Source organism: Pteronotus mesoamericanus, unplaced genomic scaffold (genome assembly GCF_021234165.1).
Source record: "Pteronotus mesoamericanus isolate MK-2021 breed Mesoamerican mustached bat unplaced genomic scaffold, CSHL_Meso_final scaffold_54, whole genome shotgun sequence".
Taxonomy (NCBI): Eukaryota; Metazoa; Chordata; class Mammalia; order Chiroptera; family Mormoopidae; genus Pteronotus; species Pteronotus mesoamericanus.
In genome coordinates, this window is record NW_026555321.1 from 1,369,800 (window position 1) to 1,383,563 (window position 13,764).

At 49.2% G+C, this 13,764-nt stretch overlaps 1 protein-coding gene across 1 annotated transcript; it reads left to right on the plus strand.

Moving 5' to 3' along the window:
* The first annotated feature begins 341 nt into the window (after positions 1–341).
* CX3CR1 (C-X3-C motif chemokine receptor 1) lies at positions 342–13,285 on the plus strand. The gene is made up of 2 exons (XM_054594869.1): positions 342–380; positions 11,839–13,285. Exon 2 carries the CDS (start codon positions 11,848–11,850, stop codon positions 12,916–12,918), a length of 1,071 nt encoding a protein of 356 aa, XP_054450844.1. The 5' UTR covers positions 342–380; positions 11,839–11,847; the 3' UTR covers positions 12,919–13,285.
* The last annotated feature ends 479 nt before the right edge of the window (positions 13,286–13,764 follow it).

Consider the following 13,764-nt stretch of genomic DNA (forward strand, 5'->3'; position numbering starts at 1 on the left):
CACTCAGGGAAGTAGGAGGGGAGTCCAAGGCACTTAGACCACAGAGGAACAAAAGAAGGAAACCAGGGCAGGCTTCCCCAAACACCAGCAGGTCCCCGAGCCTGCGGCACTGCAGTCCCAGCCCACAGCTCTGCCCTGCCTGGGCCATGACAGGACTGAGAAGGAGGCAGGGTGAGGAGCCCACAGGACGCCCCTGACCTCAGGAGACCACAGGAACCAACGCTAAGGACACGTCAACAGGGAAGAGCCCAGGAAGGCTTGGGAGGGATCGTGATCATTTCATCAACGTACGCTGAGGGTCTCCCGGGGCCAGACCCCAGCTAGGCCCTGGCTTAGGGACGGACCAGGAGTAGTATTTGCCTTGAACATGCGTCAGGCAGGTAAGGCCATGGTGCTTGAGACATGCACCGTCCTCAGAACAAGTGGGCTGGGGCGGGGGCAGGAATGTGCCCTGCAGGAATCAGGTCCCCACTGGGAGCCCATCCAGCTGCAGCAGCGGAGGCAGTGAGAGAGAACGTGGAAAGCAGCCTGGCCAGCTTGCCTACGGTGCGTGTAACTTGGGGTAACTTGACAGAAGGGTGTAAGCAGCCGCTAAATGCCTGGAAGGGAAGAGGTGCGGAAAAACATAATTATTAAGCATCTCCCAGGTGTCAGGCACTCACTAGTTGCTACCTGTGCCAAGGCTTCGCAAACTCAATGCTCTTACCAATCTCCGATCTCCAGAGGACTTCGTTAAAATGCAGTCAGATTTAGTTGGTCTAGGGTGGGGCCTGAGATGCTGCGTTTCTAATAAGCTCCCAGCTGGGACCACACTGTGAGGAGAAAACAGATTAACCGTAGCTCAGTTAATCTGCACCCCAGTGCTGTCTGGTGAGTAAAATGGGCTCCCTTTTAGGCACAGGAGAACTGATGCTCCCAGGGCGTTCTCGGCTTGCCTAATGCCATGCCATTAAAGAGAGCCACCCTGTTCCCCACACTCCACCCATATTCGGGTTAAAAACACAGCCCCCAGACCATCTCTCCCTCCAGCCCCCTCTTGGTCTGCCCCCAGGCTCAGGTGGTCCAGGTCTGTGAATTCAGATCCCTCTGTGGTCAGCTGGCCTCCAGCCTGGAGCTTCTGAGCCTTACAGCATCTAAACAATCTACCTCACAGGAAGCCTGACACTATTGGTTAGCTTTGCAAATATAGATGCCCACACAGGGAGGAAAAGGGAAATGATCTCTGGCAGAGTCTGTGTGGCTCAGGGCGGCTGACTGACACGTCCAGAGGTTCCCTTCCCAAGCCCAGCCCAGGTAGGAGCAGAGGACTCGGTCAGCACCTGTGGGCAGGAGAACAGCACCAGCAGGCTCCTGGGGTGGAGCACTGAGGTCAGAAGTCAAAGTGGGGTAATGATGCTGATTTTGCTCCCCGTGCCAACAAGGGAGATCATTTACCTGAGGATGTTCCAGCCTAAATGTTCAGGGAGCTTGACGAATGGAGGGAGGGGCAATGGGTGATTAAATCATTTATGATATGATTTGGATATGATCAGAAGCATTACAATCATATTCGAATCATATCATATAGAATATGATCGGAAGCATTAGTAAGGGCATGGAGAAACGCTCATGATTTGGCATTAACTAAAAAAGAAACATCATTTAAAAGTGCATCTGAATGATATTGTAGAATGTTAACTTTTTAGAAACTGTATTGAAGTTATTTTTTTTTTAAAAAAAAGGAGTCCTTATTCTTTTAGAGACTTGCAATGAACTGTTTATGGGTGAAATGCTGTGAAGTCTGCATTTATTTTTAAACAATCCAGGAGTACGTGAGGTGGGGAAGAGAGGAAACATGGACAATGAGTCTTGGTGTTGAAGCTGGGTCGCGCGTGGGCAGGCATTCTCTCTGCCTTTAAGTATGTCTGAAAATTTTATAATAGAAGTTAAATTTTATAATAGAAATAGCACCTGCACTTTAAACATAAATATACTTCACGTGAACATATGAGGATAAAAATATGCATAAAGCTTTGATTTAAAAAGCTAAAAGCTAGCTGCGCTTGAATTTGGGAAGCTAAATGATAGGAAGTTTTGTTTTTCCCTTTTATTCCCATGCTTTTCCGTGCATCTGCATTTTTATAAAGAGCACCTATTGCATTTATAATGAAGACAACTTTAATTAATAAGTTGCTGGCACAGGTTTGATGTTTGGTGTTGCCATACCCTGGGAAAGGCACAGGGAGGACACTCAGGTTCAGAAGGTCTGTGCCTTTGGAAAGAAAGGAGTTACGAGTGGGCTCCACGAGATTCCTCCTCACTCCCAGGCTGACGACGCTCTTCTCTGCGCCCCTGGGAAGGGAGCACCTACTGTGTGTCCACCACATGCCAGCCATACCCTTGCTTGACAACTATCACTTTCCCCAGTTTGCAGGTGTAGGTCGGGGGTGGGGGGGCTGAGGGGGAGAGACAGCCAGGCTTTGGAACAAAGCTCGGGCTCTGCATTTGACCTTGCTAAGCCTCAAGCCCCGCTTTTAAAAGGGAGATCAGCCAGGAGTTGATTTGAAGCCAGATGAGGGATCCAGACTGAGTTTCTGGGAAGATTAAGGCATGGTATATAAAATTCCAACTACATTTGCTGGCCCATATTCGGTGCTCAAGAAACAATACATATTGTCATTATGGGAAATTGAGGCTCAGAGAGTTTGCACAATTCAAGATCACTGGCTGCTTTCAAGTGAGGCTGTTGCGAGGCAGGAGAGGAAAGGACATGCCGGAGCTGACCCAGTACAGGACCACCTTCCATTTCCTTCCCTACCCCTTCCCTACCCCAGCCCCAGAAGGCAGCCTATCTCACCTGGCCGGGGGAAGGGCAGCAGTGTTAGAGACCCTGGCTTCAAAGAACAGACTTCCAGGGACCTGGGCCATTAGCTGCCCCTCCCCTGCCCAGCCTCTGACCTGGGACAGAGTCCTCAGCTCCCCTGTTTTCATCAGGCACAAACGTCTCTCTCCCTTGACAATGTTTACAAGCAGCATCCTCAGTGGATGAGCTCAGCAGGGAGGGACATGCCTGCGGTCCCATAACAGGTCACAGTTATGAGCCAGGCGGCAGAGGCCAGGCCTTCGCTGACATTTCCCAGGGCTTGTCCCAATGATCTCCAGCAGCCCAGTCCGGGGATCCCGAGCGCTTGCACTCTCCTGAGTCACTGAGCCTGCCCAGGAGCCCCGGCGAAGCCTGAGGCTTCCAGCCCCATCCTGACGGGCTGCCTGCCCGCTTTGGGGGCTGAGAGCATGCAGGCTGCGCAGGGGTTGGCACTGTGGCTCTCCAGGCACAGTGGGCGCTTCAACCACCTCATCTTTAGGGCTGGTCAGAGCGCAGCTATTTTGGATTGTGAGTCTCGGTAGAAAGAAAACCTGTGTCATATCTCTTTAAATATCTTCCCGGACCCTTTATTTATTTATTTATTTATTTATTTATTTGCCTTTCCCTTAAATCTATGTGTATTGTGAAACATACACTCAAACAACAATGTGCAAGTTAACAAATTAATACAAATTGAGACATCCGGGCCAGCCCACAGCGGCCTCCGTTGGTCTCTTCCTGACCACCAGCCGCGCCTCCCAGAAGTCACCACAATCCTGACTTTTATGGTCATTACTCCGTCCTTGTTCTTATGCTTTTACCACCTAGATGTGCCTCGCTAAACAAGATGGATTATATCACGGGGACCCGGGACACCCGGCTGCCCCCTCCCGGTATATGTATGGATTCATGCAGCTGTTGGATTTTAGGTCTGTGTTTCCAAAATATTCCCATATTATAAGAGATGTAGACGCACACAGAAGGGGGTTGTTCGTGGTGGCCTCCAACTGAGAACCCCTGCTGGGCTTTGACAGCGGCTGGTGACAGCGAGCATGGAGCACTCACACAGCGGCATCCTGTGCAGCAATGAGAACGGACAGGCCCCAGCTTCAGCAACAGCATGGATGAGACCCTTCCAGAAGGGCTGAGCTAAATACACAGATAAACGCAAAACTGGTCCCTATCTGCAAGGCAGTTTGAGTGCACCTCCACCAGACACAGTTTCTATGCCCATAAGCAAGAATCATGGCGGGGCTGTCATTTCAGTTACAGCTTACGGAGTAGTCAATTAGCTCAGACAGTTAAAGGGGGAGACGGCCCCAAAGGGTGAGCTGTGTCGGACACCAGTAATTTTTTGTTGGCCTATTTCGAAGGCGTTTATAATTTCTCCCTATAGTTTCTTAGCGTGGGATTTGAGACTACCGAGCCTACCCCTCTGCCACCTCCTCCATCTTGGCTTTCTCCACATCCTACCTGGAGCCCTACACTCAGACTAAACCAGACTTCTCTGCTCTGCAGACAAGCCAGCCTCTTCCCTCCCCACCATCTTCATGTCCTCCCATTTCTCGTATATTCTATCACAGCCCCTCGGCCTAGCCTTGGTCCCGAGAGAGCCCCTGCTCCACGCTCAGGACCTCAGTGCCCTTGGTTTCACCCCCACCCCCACCCCCCTTTCCGATCTCTATCTTTGTCCACCTGGAAGACCCTTCCCCCCTCTAAGACTCAGTAAAAATAGTCCAGTGCTTGGGTTTCCCATAACTTTTCTTATATTCTGCCATGAAACAATAATAAGGTTTTATAGGGACTATACCTTAAGCCTCTCTACTTCCACGGCATTTAGCAGATTGCCTTGTGTTAGGGAAACAGAACTAAAAATAAACTCTTCTTCCATCCAATCAAAACCTCTCCCCAAAGAGAGTAGAGAAAGAAAATACTTTTATTATTGAATAAGAGTTAAGCCAGAATGGGATGTGCATCACTTGGCAACCTACTAAGAGGCTATAAAGACAGAAAAGAAAAAAAATCTCACCCTTTATACAGCCAAGCAGGTGCAACCCCTTACACACATATTCTCAAGATAAACTAGTCTTTAAGTAAGAAAACTTGACAGTCACACATAGTTCATCTTTACGGGGTAATTGGGGTCACCGTCAGAGTTAGCTAATTGGCTCCATCCAGAGAAGAACTAAGCTTCTCATATCTTTATGATCAGTTACACAACTACACCCTACTCCTAACTTCCCACGGAAGCTGGGAGGTGAGTGGGGAGGGGGCGGAGGGCACTGTCTTGTGATGTTTGCATTTCCAAGCGACTTGAGGAAGACATTCCTGAGTAACAAAGCTGACAGGAGAACCACTCACCTTTCAAAGGGACACATAACTGCATTTCAAAGAAATGGGAGATTACTTATAAGTTTTCTAAAGTACACATTCTAAGAAAAGGGAAGCAAAAGAACTCTCTTCCTTTATTTTCAACAGGGAGACATTTTTTCATGAAAATTATTTTACTTTTTATTTTTAAAAATTGTGCCGTACTTTAGTTAGGATTAGCTGGACATTAATATTTTAGCTCTTCCTGCATCCTAGGAGAGGGTCTTAATTAAAAAAAAAAACAAAAAAAAAACACAGCTCTCGTTGTGTATGGGAAAACCATCAGGACCTCTTAAAACTCAGGGGCCCCAACAGCTGGGGGCGTGGGCTCAAGGCCGGGGAGAGAACCTTCCTACCTGGAACAAGGGCAAGTTCAAGCCTTGTCAGGGTTCGAAATCAGCTTCTCTAGCTTTCATCTGAACTGCCTGTTGGCAGCCTGCAAGCCCAGACACTTCACGTCCCTTGGGCAGGCTGTTGGGCAGCCACTTCTGTTGACATCAGGTCACACTCTCACTGACCCAGGACTCATGTTGCTCTTTAAAAATACTTCCTTCTTGCCCTGGCCACACTGGCTCAGTGGATTGGAGCGTTGTCCTGTAGACAGAAAGTTGGCAGGTTTGATTCCCAGTCAGGGCACATGTCTGGGCTGCAGGTTCAGTCCCGAGTTGGGCATGTATGAGAAGGCAGGCAATCAATGTTTCTCTCTCTCTTAAAAAAAGAAAGAAAAAGAAAGACTTCCTTTTGCTCGATTCTTGTTGAAAATGTGAACATGCTGGAGTAGGCCAGGCCCTTAGCCAGGGTCTGCTGCAAGCCTTTCCTTGCACACATCAAAGAACTCAGGCGGAGCTGGGAGTGAGCTCCCCAGGGTGTCCCAGCCATCATGGGCTGGGTGGGCCCTTATGAAGTACACAGCTCTGAAAAGCATCACCATACATTTGAAAACAGAAAATAAACCCCCTGTCCTCCATTTCCAGCCCATCGATTCACACAGGGTCAGGTTCCTGGTTCTGAGTCCAGAATGCAGAGCCCCAGGAAGAGCATTCAGCCTTGCTTCACGATCATCTTCCTTTCACGGGGTGCTGGTTCTCATCCTAGAGAACTGGCCGACAGTCAGCCGCACCTCTCCCCTCCAAGAGAAAAAGCCCCGTGCAGTGCCAGGGGAATGGAGAGACGTGCCTGGGGTGAAATCTTGGCTCTCTTAAACAACTTTCCCAAATCTCTCTGAGCAGCCGTCGATTAATTCATTTGGCAGGGAGGGGAATTTCTTCTCCTGCGGGGCTGTGGAGAGAATGTAAAGGGATCGTGTTTAAGGAGCATGATACTTGGCAAGCACCCAGAAATGGCAGCCTTTTCTCCTTCTAACCAGGGGTTTTCTGAGGATAACCTCAGGTTCTGGATCAGCAGCAGCACAATGGCATTCCCCTGGGGAAAGCTGGGAGCAGGGCTCAGACAATTCTCCAGTTTCCTTTGGTCCAAAGGCAAAAAGAAATTAAACCTCATAGGGTTTTGTTGTTGTTGTTTGTCTTTTGGGGGAGAGGAGTTATTTAACATCAGACTGCACCTCAAACCCAGTTTTCACTCAAGGGCCTAAAAAGTCATCAACAGAGACCAAGGAAAGTAAACAAATAAATAAACTAAAGCAGATGCACTAGACCTAGCAAACTGTAAGCAGAACTTGAAACCAAAAGAAAGAGGGACACAACCTGAAAAGAACATTGAATGAAAGGAGAAAATGGATTTAGCCTACCTAATAAGGGAGGAAGTATAGAAAAGGGAAGCTGATTGGAAACAATGGGTAATGGTGACCCAAAAAAATAAAAAGTGAAAAAAAATAAAAGAGTGAGCTTGAGAACAGGAAGTGGACCAGAGGAAGTAGAACAGTCTGAGTAGGGGAGGCAAGTGGGAGATTTTTGAAGAGCTCACCACCATTTAGTCAAATCTCGATGTAATGGAAGAGAGCGTGAGGAGGTCTGAGAACAGCCCCGGGGCCTTGTTCTTGCTGCCTTCCGCCCTCAGCTGTGCAGAGCAGCCTCATTGGCGGTCTGTGTGAACGTCGCCCTAGCACGCACCCTTCCCCTTGCAGTAGCGTCCACACGAAACCTACCTAGCTGGGTGCACGCTGCAAAGGCTCACCTCATTGGATTCTGGTGTCCTCAGGGGCCAGGAAAACCAGTGACCAGCATAAGTGGAAGTCAGTTTGATCCCCAACAGCCCTTTGACCTCCGCTGCAGGCCACCCCCAACAAGGGACCCTCCCCATCTGCTGTCTGGAGGTCCTATCTTCAGTCTCATCTCCTAACCCTGGATCCAGAAAGAAAAGGTCCACCCAGCTCAGGCTCACCCTTCCTCAAAGGTCTCTTGATTAAGCTATCAAGCTCAATGGAATTATTCAGTGAAGGAGAAGTCCTACCTGCCATCAAGTTTCTGAGGTAAATGGCACCATCACGTGCTCCGGATCTGTCGTCTAACAAGACTGGGTTTGAACTACCTCAAGAGCTCAGACAGACTGCAAATTCCCTTCCTAACTATGTACGTAAAACCCAGGGCCACCCCTGAGTCACACAGCCAAAGCAGCAGCTGGGTCTTGACATTTGCACAGAAGAAAGAGCCAAAATTGCTCATGCTGGCATCTGTCTCCTGATCAGATATATGCAACAGCCATGCATTAAAAGAGAGTGTCAAGATGAGTGGCTGTGTTTTCTAAGCCGTTTTCTCTTTAGAGAACTAGTGGGTCTGTGCTTGTCTCCTGGGGCTGTATTGGAAGACTGATGGGTCTCTCTTTTCACTCCCCTAGGCCTTTCATTCTTTCCATTCCTTCTTTCGCTCATTCACTCGCTCATTCATTCATCCACCACACTAGGGACCCACTAAGCTTTCAGAGATCAAGGGCCCCTGGCTGATGATCAGAAACCTGTCTACCCTGTGAACACCTCTGGAAATGGGTCAATTAAAGACCTACTGTTGTCACTATTTACATGGAAGTCTTTGGAAGGAAGGTCTAGGATACAATATTAATTCTCCCATAAATGTTCCTATGCATTTTCCCTGTGCCAGATCTCTCCTTCTGTTGAACAGTGGCCTACGCAGCTAAAGAGGTCACCCACCTTTCTTCTCTTAGGAACACATAGTCTTGGGACAGGAGAAGAAGTGTAGTGCAAAGTTGGGAAAAAATTCTGAGCCTGATCACATCTGGGTCCAAACTGCAGCCCTGGTACATGCCAATTGTGCAGCCTTAAGTAAGTTGCTCACCCTCACTGAATGCATCTACTGGCCCATAGAGATAATAATCCTTTTATGTGTTGGCTACCATTTATCAAGCACGTGCAACATACTGTTGTTATTATATTGGAATATTAGGCTATGAGGAGCTCATTGAAAGCTGTGTTTTTTCACTCCTTCCTCTGTATCATGGCGCAGAAGTGCTCATAGCAGGACTCCAACCTGCTGAGTGAGCACTTACTGTGTGCATAGCACTGTGCAAGTGCTGAAGAAGAGTCATGGGAGACTGGGACACTTCTGGGGTCTTTGATGGTAACGCTGAGCCACCAGAGAGCTGAACCCTCACGTGAGCGGACCCTCTGGATGGCAGGTAGTGGTCTGCAATCTAGACTGATGCCCCTTGACCAGCCTTTTTACTTGCAATAAGCCATGAGGCCAACAGTCAGACACAATGATCCTTCCCAAAGCGTATCTGAAATGGCATCCCATCCTGAGGATAAATTAGTACACTCCTGCGTTCTGTCCTTATCAAAGCGCTGGTTTATGTGAAGCCTTCCCTGCTGCGATGACAAGCCCCTTCGTGGCTGAGGCTATGCCTCACTGATCTCTCCATGTGCCTCTGCCATGCTGAGCCCAGTGTCCACGGACACTTGGTACGTGTTCGCTGAATGGATGTTGAACCCCTCCAAACAGGACTACCCCTGGCTTATTCGGTGTCTTGGTGCCAATTAGAAAAAGTATCCCTGTGCATGGGGCCGGCCTGAGCCAAGGCCCTCGGCATGGTGAGGGGCTGCATTTGGACCTCCTTGCCACTCAGCCAGGAAGTCAATTGTTTATTTCTATCGCTACCTTCTCCAAGCGCATGTGCCAGCCTTCCCTTCCTCTCATCATGAATATCCCTGGGGCCATTCAGCAAGGCAGTGAGTTACACATAGGACTTGCCCTGTAGAATTGGAGAGAGGACTAAATAGATAATAATGTGAAGTGTTTATCAGTGAGTCTGCAAGCATAGTAAAAGCTCAGTAAAGCTTGGCTTACTCTCTCTTCCTCCCACCCTCTCCAAAAAAAATCTGTAAGCATTTTTTATTTCAGGGGGAAAAAAAATAAAACATCATTTACAGACCAAATTTTCACAATGCCTAGGGTAGGAGTGAAACATGGGCAGCCTGGATGATCCCAAACATCCAAGGTGCTTCTGCTTTCTCACCCAATGCATTGATTAAATGCCTGCTGTGTACAAGGCACCATGCCAGGTACTCACTTCATAATGGAACTGCGGGCAGCCGTGAGAATGAACCCATCTTGCAGGTGAGGAATGTGAGACCCAAAGGTTCCAAGTTCACCCAAGGTCACTGGGTCAGAGGGCACACATGGGATACCACGTGAGTAGAGCCCAAGTCGACAGCCCTCACTCTCCCTGCCCATCACCCTGCTCTTCCTCCTCAATGACCCAGGGACACCTGCCTGGAGGTTCATAGGAGGTCCCTGTGTGTAAGGCACAATGAGTGCCAAGAGTGGAAATCAGACCCAACTTGTGCAAATTTTGTAAAGTCAAGCCGATCCAAAAACACGAAGCTCCTGGGCTGCAGGACTCTCCACGGGCGCTCAAAAAGCTGCACCGTGATTTGTATTGACCTTGGCCTCTTCTCCAGGTCAGCATGGCAGCTCCTTCCACTGGGAGGAAGGGAGGGAGAGGGTAGCTTGCCCCAGCATCCCCAGTTACGACCACCAAGGGCTTGACTGCATGCCCTCCTCATTTGTATGTCTAGGAAGATATGCATTTGCCACAAGCCAGGGGCACCAAATAGCGATTTCTCCTCCCTCTCCCCGATCTCAGCTCGCACCATGCAAAACTGACCTTCGTATGGTTCAGAATGCTTGCATATCAGCCATTTTATATGGTTCAGCTTAATGTTATTGATTAAGGTCAAAGCCAGAGGGTCTTTTCTGAGAAAAGGGCCCTGCAGTTTAAAGCAAAGAAAGCATAGGCTTTCACGGGGGCTGAGAACTCCCTAAACAGCCCACATGGGAGCCTTGACCTATGTCATCCTGCCTGAACCCGGGTCAGATGGAACGATGCAGTGGGTGGGTCGTCACCTTGGCCTCACGGTCTGAGTGAAAAGCCAGTGAGAAAAGGAAGCTGTGAGGTGTGAGAACTCCCTTGCTTACGGAAGTGCAAGCTCTGCTTTTAGTTGTGGTGGAGAGGGAGGCAGCAACGACAACCAGGAGGTATGCTCCAGGTATGGATGCGGTTTCTGAGGTGCCTGTCTGTGGAATCTCAGGGCAGAGCATGAGCCCGGGGGCACAGTATTCACCCGAGGGCTGCTCTTGCAGCCTCTGGGGAGGATGAGGAGCAAGGCCTGGCTGGGAGAGGGGGAATGGGATACATGTTACTTCCCAACCTGTGCAGAAATGTCTTCTCTTTCCATTTTTGTTCAGGAGGAAAGAGGATGTTGGAAGAGTGGGGAGGGCTGGGCCAAAGGAAAGCGAGGGGCTGCTAATGGTAGGGTGGGCAAGCTGCGCAGGCCTGGTGCGGCAGGCTGAGCGCGGCCCTCCGTCAGGGACCAAGCAGCCCTCGTCACGCCGCAGAGGCCTGGATGGCAGCGACACCGGCTCGTCTCTAGGAGCAATGGGATGAGCCACCATCTGGGTTTGCTTAGAAGGGAGGGATTTCCAACAGGGGAGGCTTTCAGCTCTAAAACTGGAAAAGTCCTGGACAAACCAAGACAAGGTAGTCACCGTAGAGCAGGTGACTCTGTGTCTTACCCCTTAAGGACGAGAAGGACTCATCAATTTTGAGAGGAAGTAGGAAAAAATGGCTCCCAGAAGCAAAGATGAGGGCTTCTGGGGGAGGGTCTGCTGAGGGCTCTGGAGAGTGTCTGGGACCTCTCTCCAGTCTCTGTTTCTTGCAGGAGACACTAGGTCCCAAAGAGGGAGGAGGCGGGAATGGGGGAACAGGGTAGAAAATTGCTTTAGGAAGTTGGGACCAGACGTGTGAATTGGGGCTGCAGCTCCCACGCCCCTGCCCGTGGCCCTCCCTCCCCTGCCCACACACCGGTAAGGCTAGCTACTTGTGCAGAAACCTTGAAAAATAGAAGGAAAAAAAAAAAGGTTTGCCTTGTGCTTCAAAAAGCTTAGATTCAAACCCTAGGTGACCCCTGACTAGGTAACTTTGGACAAGTCGCTTTCAGAGACCTGGCTTCCCGTCCTGTCAGAGGAGTCAATTACAGCCTCCATCAGAGACAGTCATGGGCATACAATGAGACAGCGTGTGTGACATTAGGAAATGTATTGGTTAGGCGCCAACGAATATTTGTTTCTTCCAGCGTGCGTATGTCCGGGGACAGACAGAATACTGACTGTTTCTCTGAGAACTCATGCCATTCCTTGTTTGCCTTTCTCCTCCAGGCCCTCACCATGCCCACCCTCTTGCCTAACTTAATGACAGAAGCCTTTCAGTATGATGAGGATGCGGAAGCCTGTGATTTGGGGGACGTCGTGGGCTTCAGGGCGACCTTCCTGCCCATAGTATACTCCCTCGTGTTTGCCTTTGGCTTAGTGGGAAATTTGCTGGTGGTGTCTTCCCTCACCCACAGCCAGAAGTTCAAGAGTATCACCGACATTTACCTCCTGAACCTGGCCTTGTCCGATCTGCTCTTTGTAGCCACCTTGCCCTTCTGGATTCACTACCAGATAAGAGAACAAAGCTTTCATAACGCTATGTGCAAACTCACTACCGCCTTCTTCTTTATTGGATTTTTTGGAGGCATATTCTTCATCACCATCATCAGCATCGATAGGTACCGGGCCATCGTGCTGGCCGCCAACTCCATGAAAAACCGGACCGTGCAGCATGGCGTCATCATCAGCCTGGGCGTCTGGGCAGCAGCCATCTTGATGGCCGCACCCCAGTTCATGTTCACAAAACTTACAGAAAACGAATGCTTTGGGGACTACCCTGAGGTCCTGCAAGGTTTCTGGCCTGTGCTCCGCAACATGGAAGTAAATATGGTTGGCTTCCTGCTCCCCCTGCTAATCATGAGTTACTGTTACTTCAGAATCATACAGACACTGTTTTCTTGCAAGAACAACAAGAAAGCTAAAGCTATTAAACTCATCTTTCTGGTAGTCATCGTGTTTTTCCTCTTCTGGACACCCTACAACATTATGGTTTTCTTAGAGACGCTCCTCCTCTATGACTTTTTTCCCAGCTGTGAGATGAAGCAGGCTCTGAAACTGGCCCTCAGTGTGACTGAGACAATTGCATTTATCCACTGTTGTCTCAATCCCTTTATCTATGCATTTGCTGGAGAGAAGTTCAGAAGATATCTTTACCACCTGTATAGGAAATGCCTGGCTGTCCTGTGCGGTGGTTCCGTCCCTGTCAGTTTCTCCTCTTCTGAATCACAAAGGAGCAAGAGGGAAAGTGTTCTGAGCAGCAATTTGACTAACTACACCAGTGATGAAGATGCGTCCATGGTTCTCTGAAGAGATCCCCAAAGCATCATCCCTAGAGACAGCCTGGGTCTCCTGAGTCTGACACTGAAAAATGAGGACAAATTTTTCTTCTTTCTTACCTGCAAGAAATGATGGGCCGAATTCCTCGCCCCCCACAAAAATAATGGAGAAATAAAAAGAACTCTGGCCCAAACTGAGGAGAATTTCCAATCCCAACTCACTATGACTTACCCACTGAGTATCTTAGGGCCAACCGAGCTTCAGTTTCCTCATCTGTAGAATAGAGACAATGATACTTTCCACATCGGTAGCATCGTTTCCAGCCTAAAGGACCAGCCACCAACTGTTGCAGGTTCCAACACGCTGGTCTGGTTCCCAGACTTCAGCTTGCCCCCGACCTGGCACCGTGCTTAAGTGGTGGTCTTGACAGAGCCCAGAGGACCCTGTAGGCCAGCTGCACGGGATAGCCGAGACACAGAGAAAGCTGGTTCCTTGAGTGGCACTCAGTGGACACTCTTGGGGGCTGATCCCAATAGCCTTCCCTGGCCCAGCCGTCTATACTGCCTGAAACATTCCCTCCCTGTCATCTTGTGGCAAACCCCTGCCTGACTGCAGATAAGCCTGTCATTCAGGTCACCACCAAGCTAGAAAGCCAGGGTCACGGGGGCAGCTTTCTCTTTTTCAGTAAACATTTAGAATGGTCTAAAACTTTAAAGCTTGAAAAAACACCTGTGACAATGCTAAAGAAAATATCATCTATAATCCAACTATGCAGTATTATCATTTGCCCGTGCTGGTCTTGTTCATACCCTCATGGGTTTAGAATTGCAATCATAATATATAAACAGTTTTATAATCTGCTTTTTTTCTCTTAAC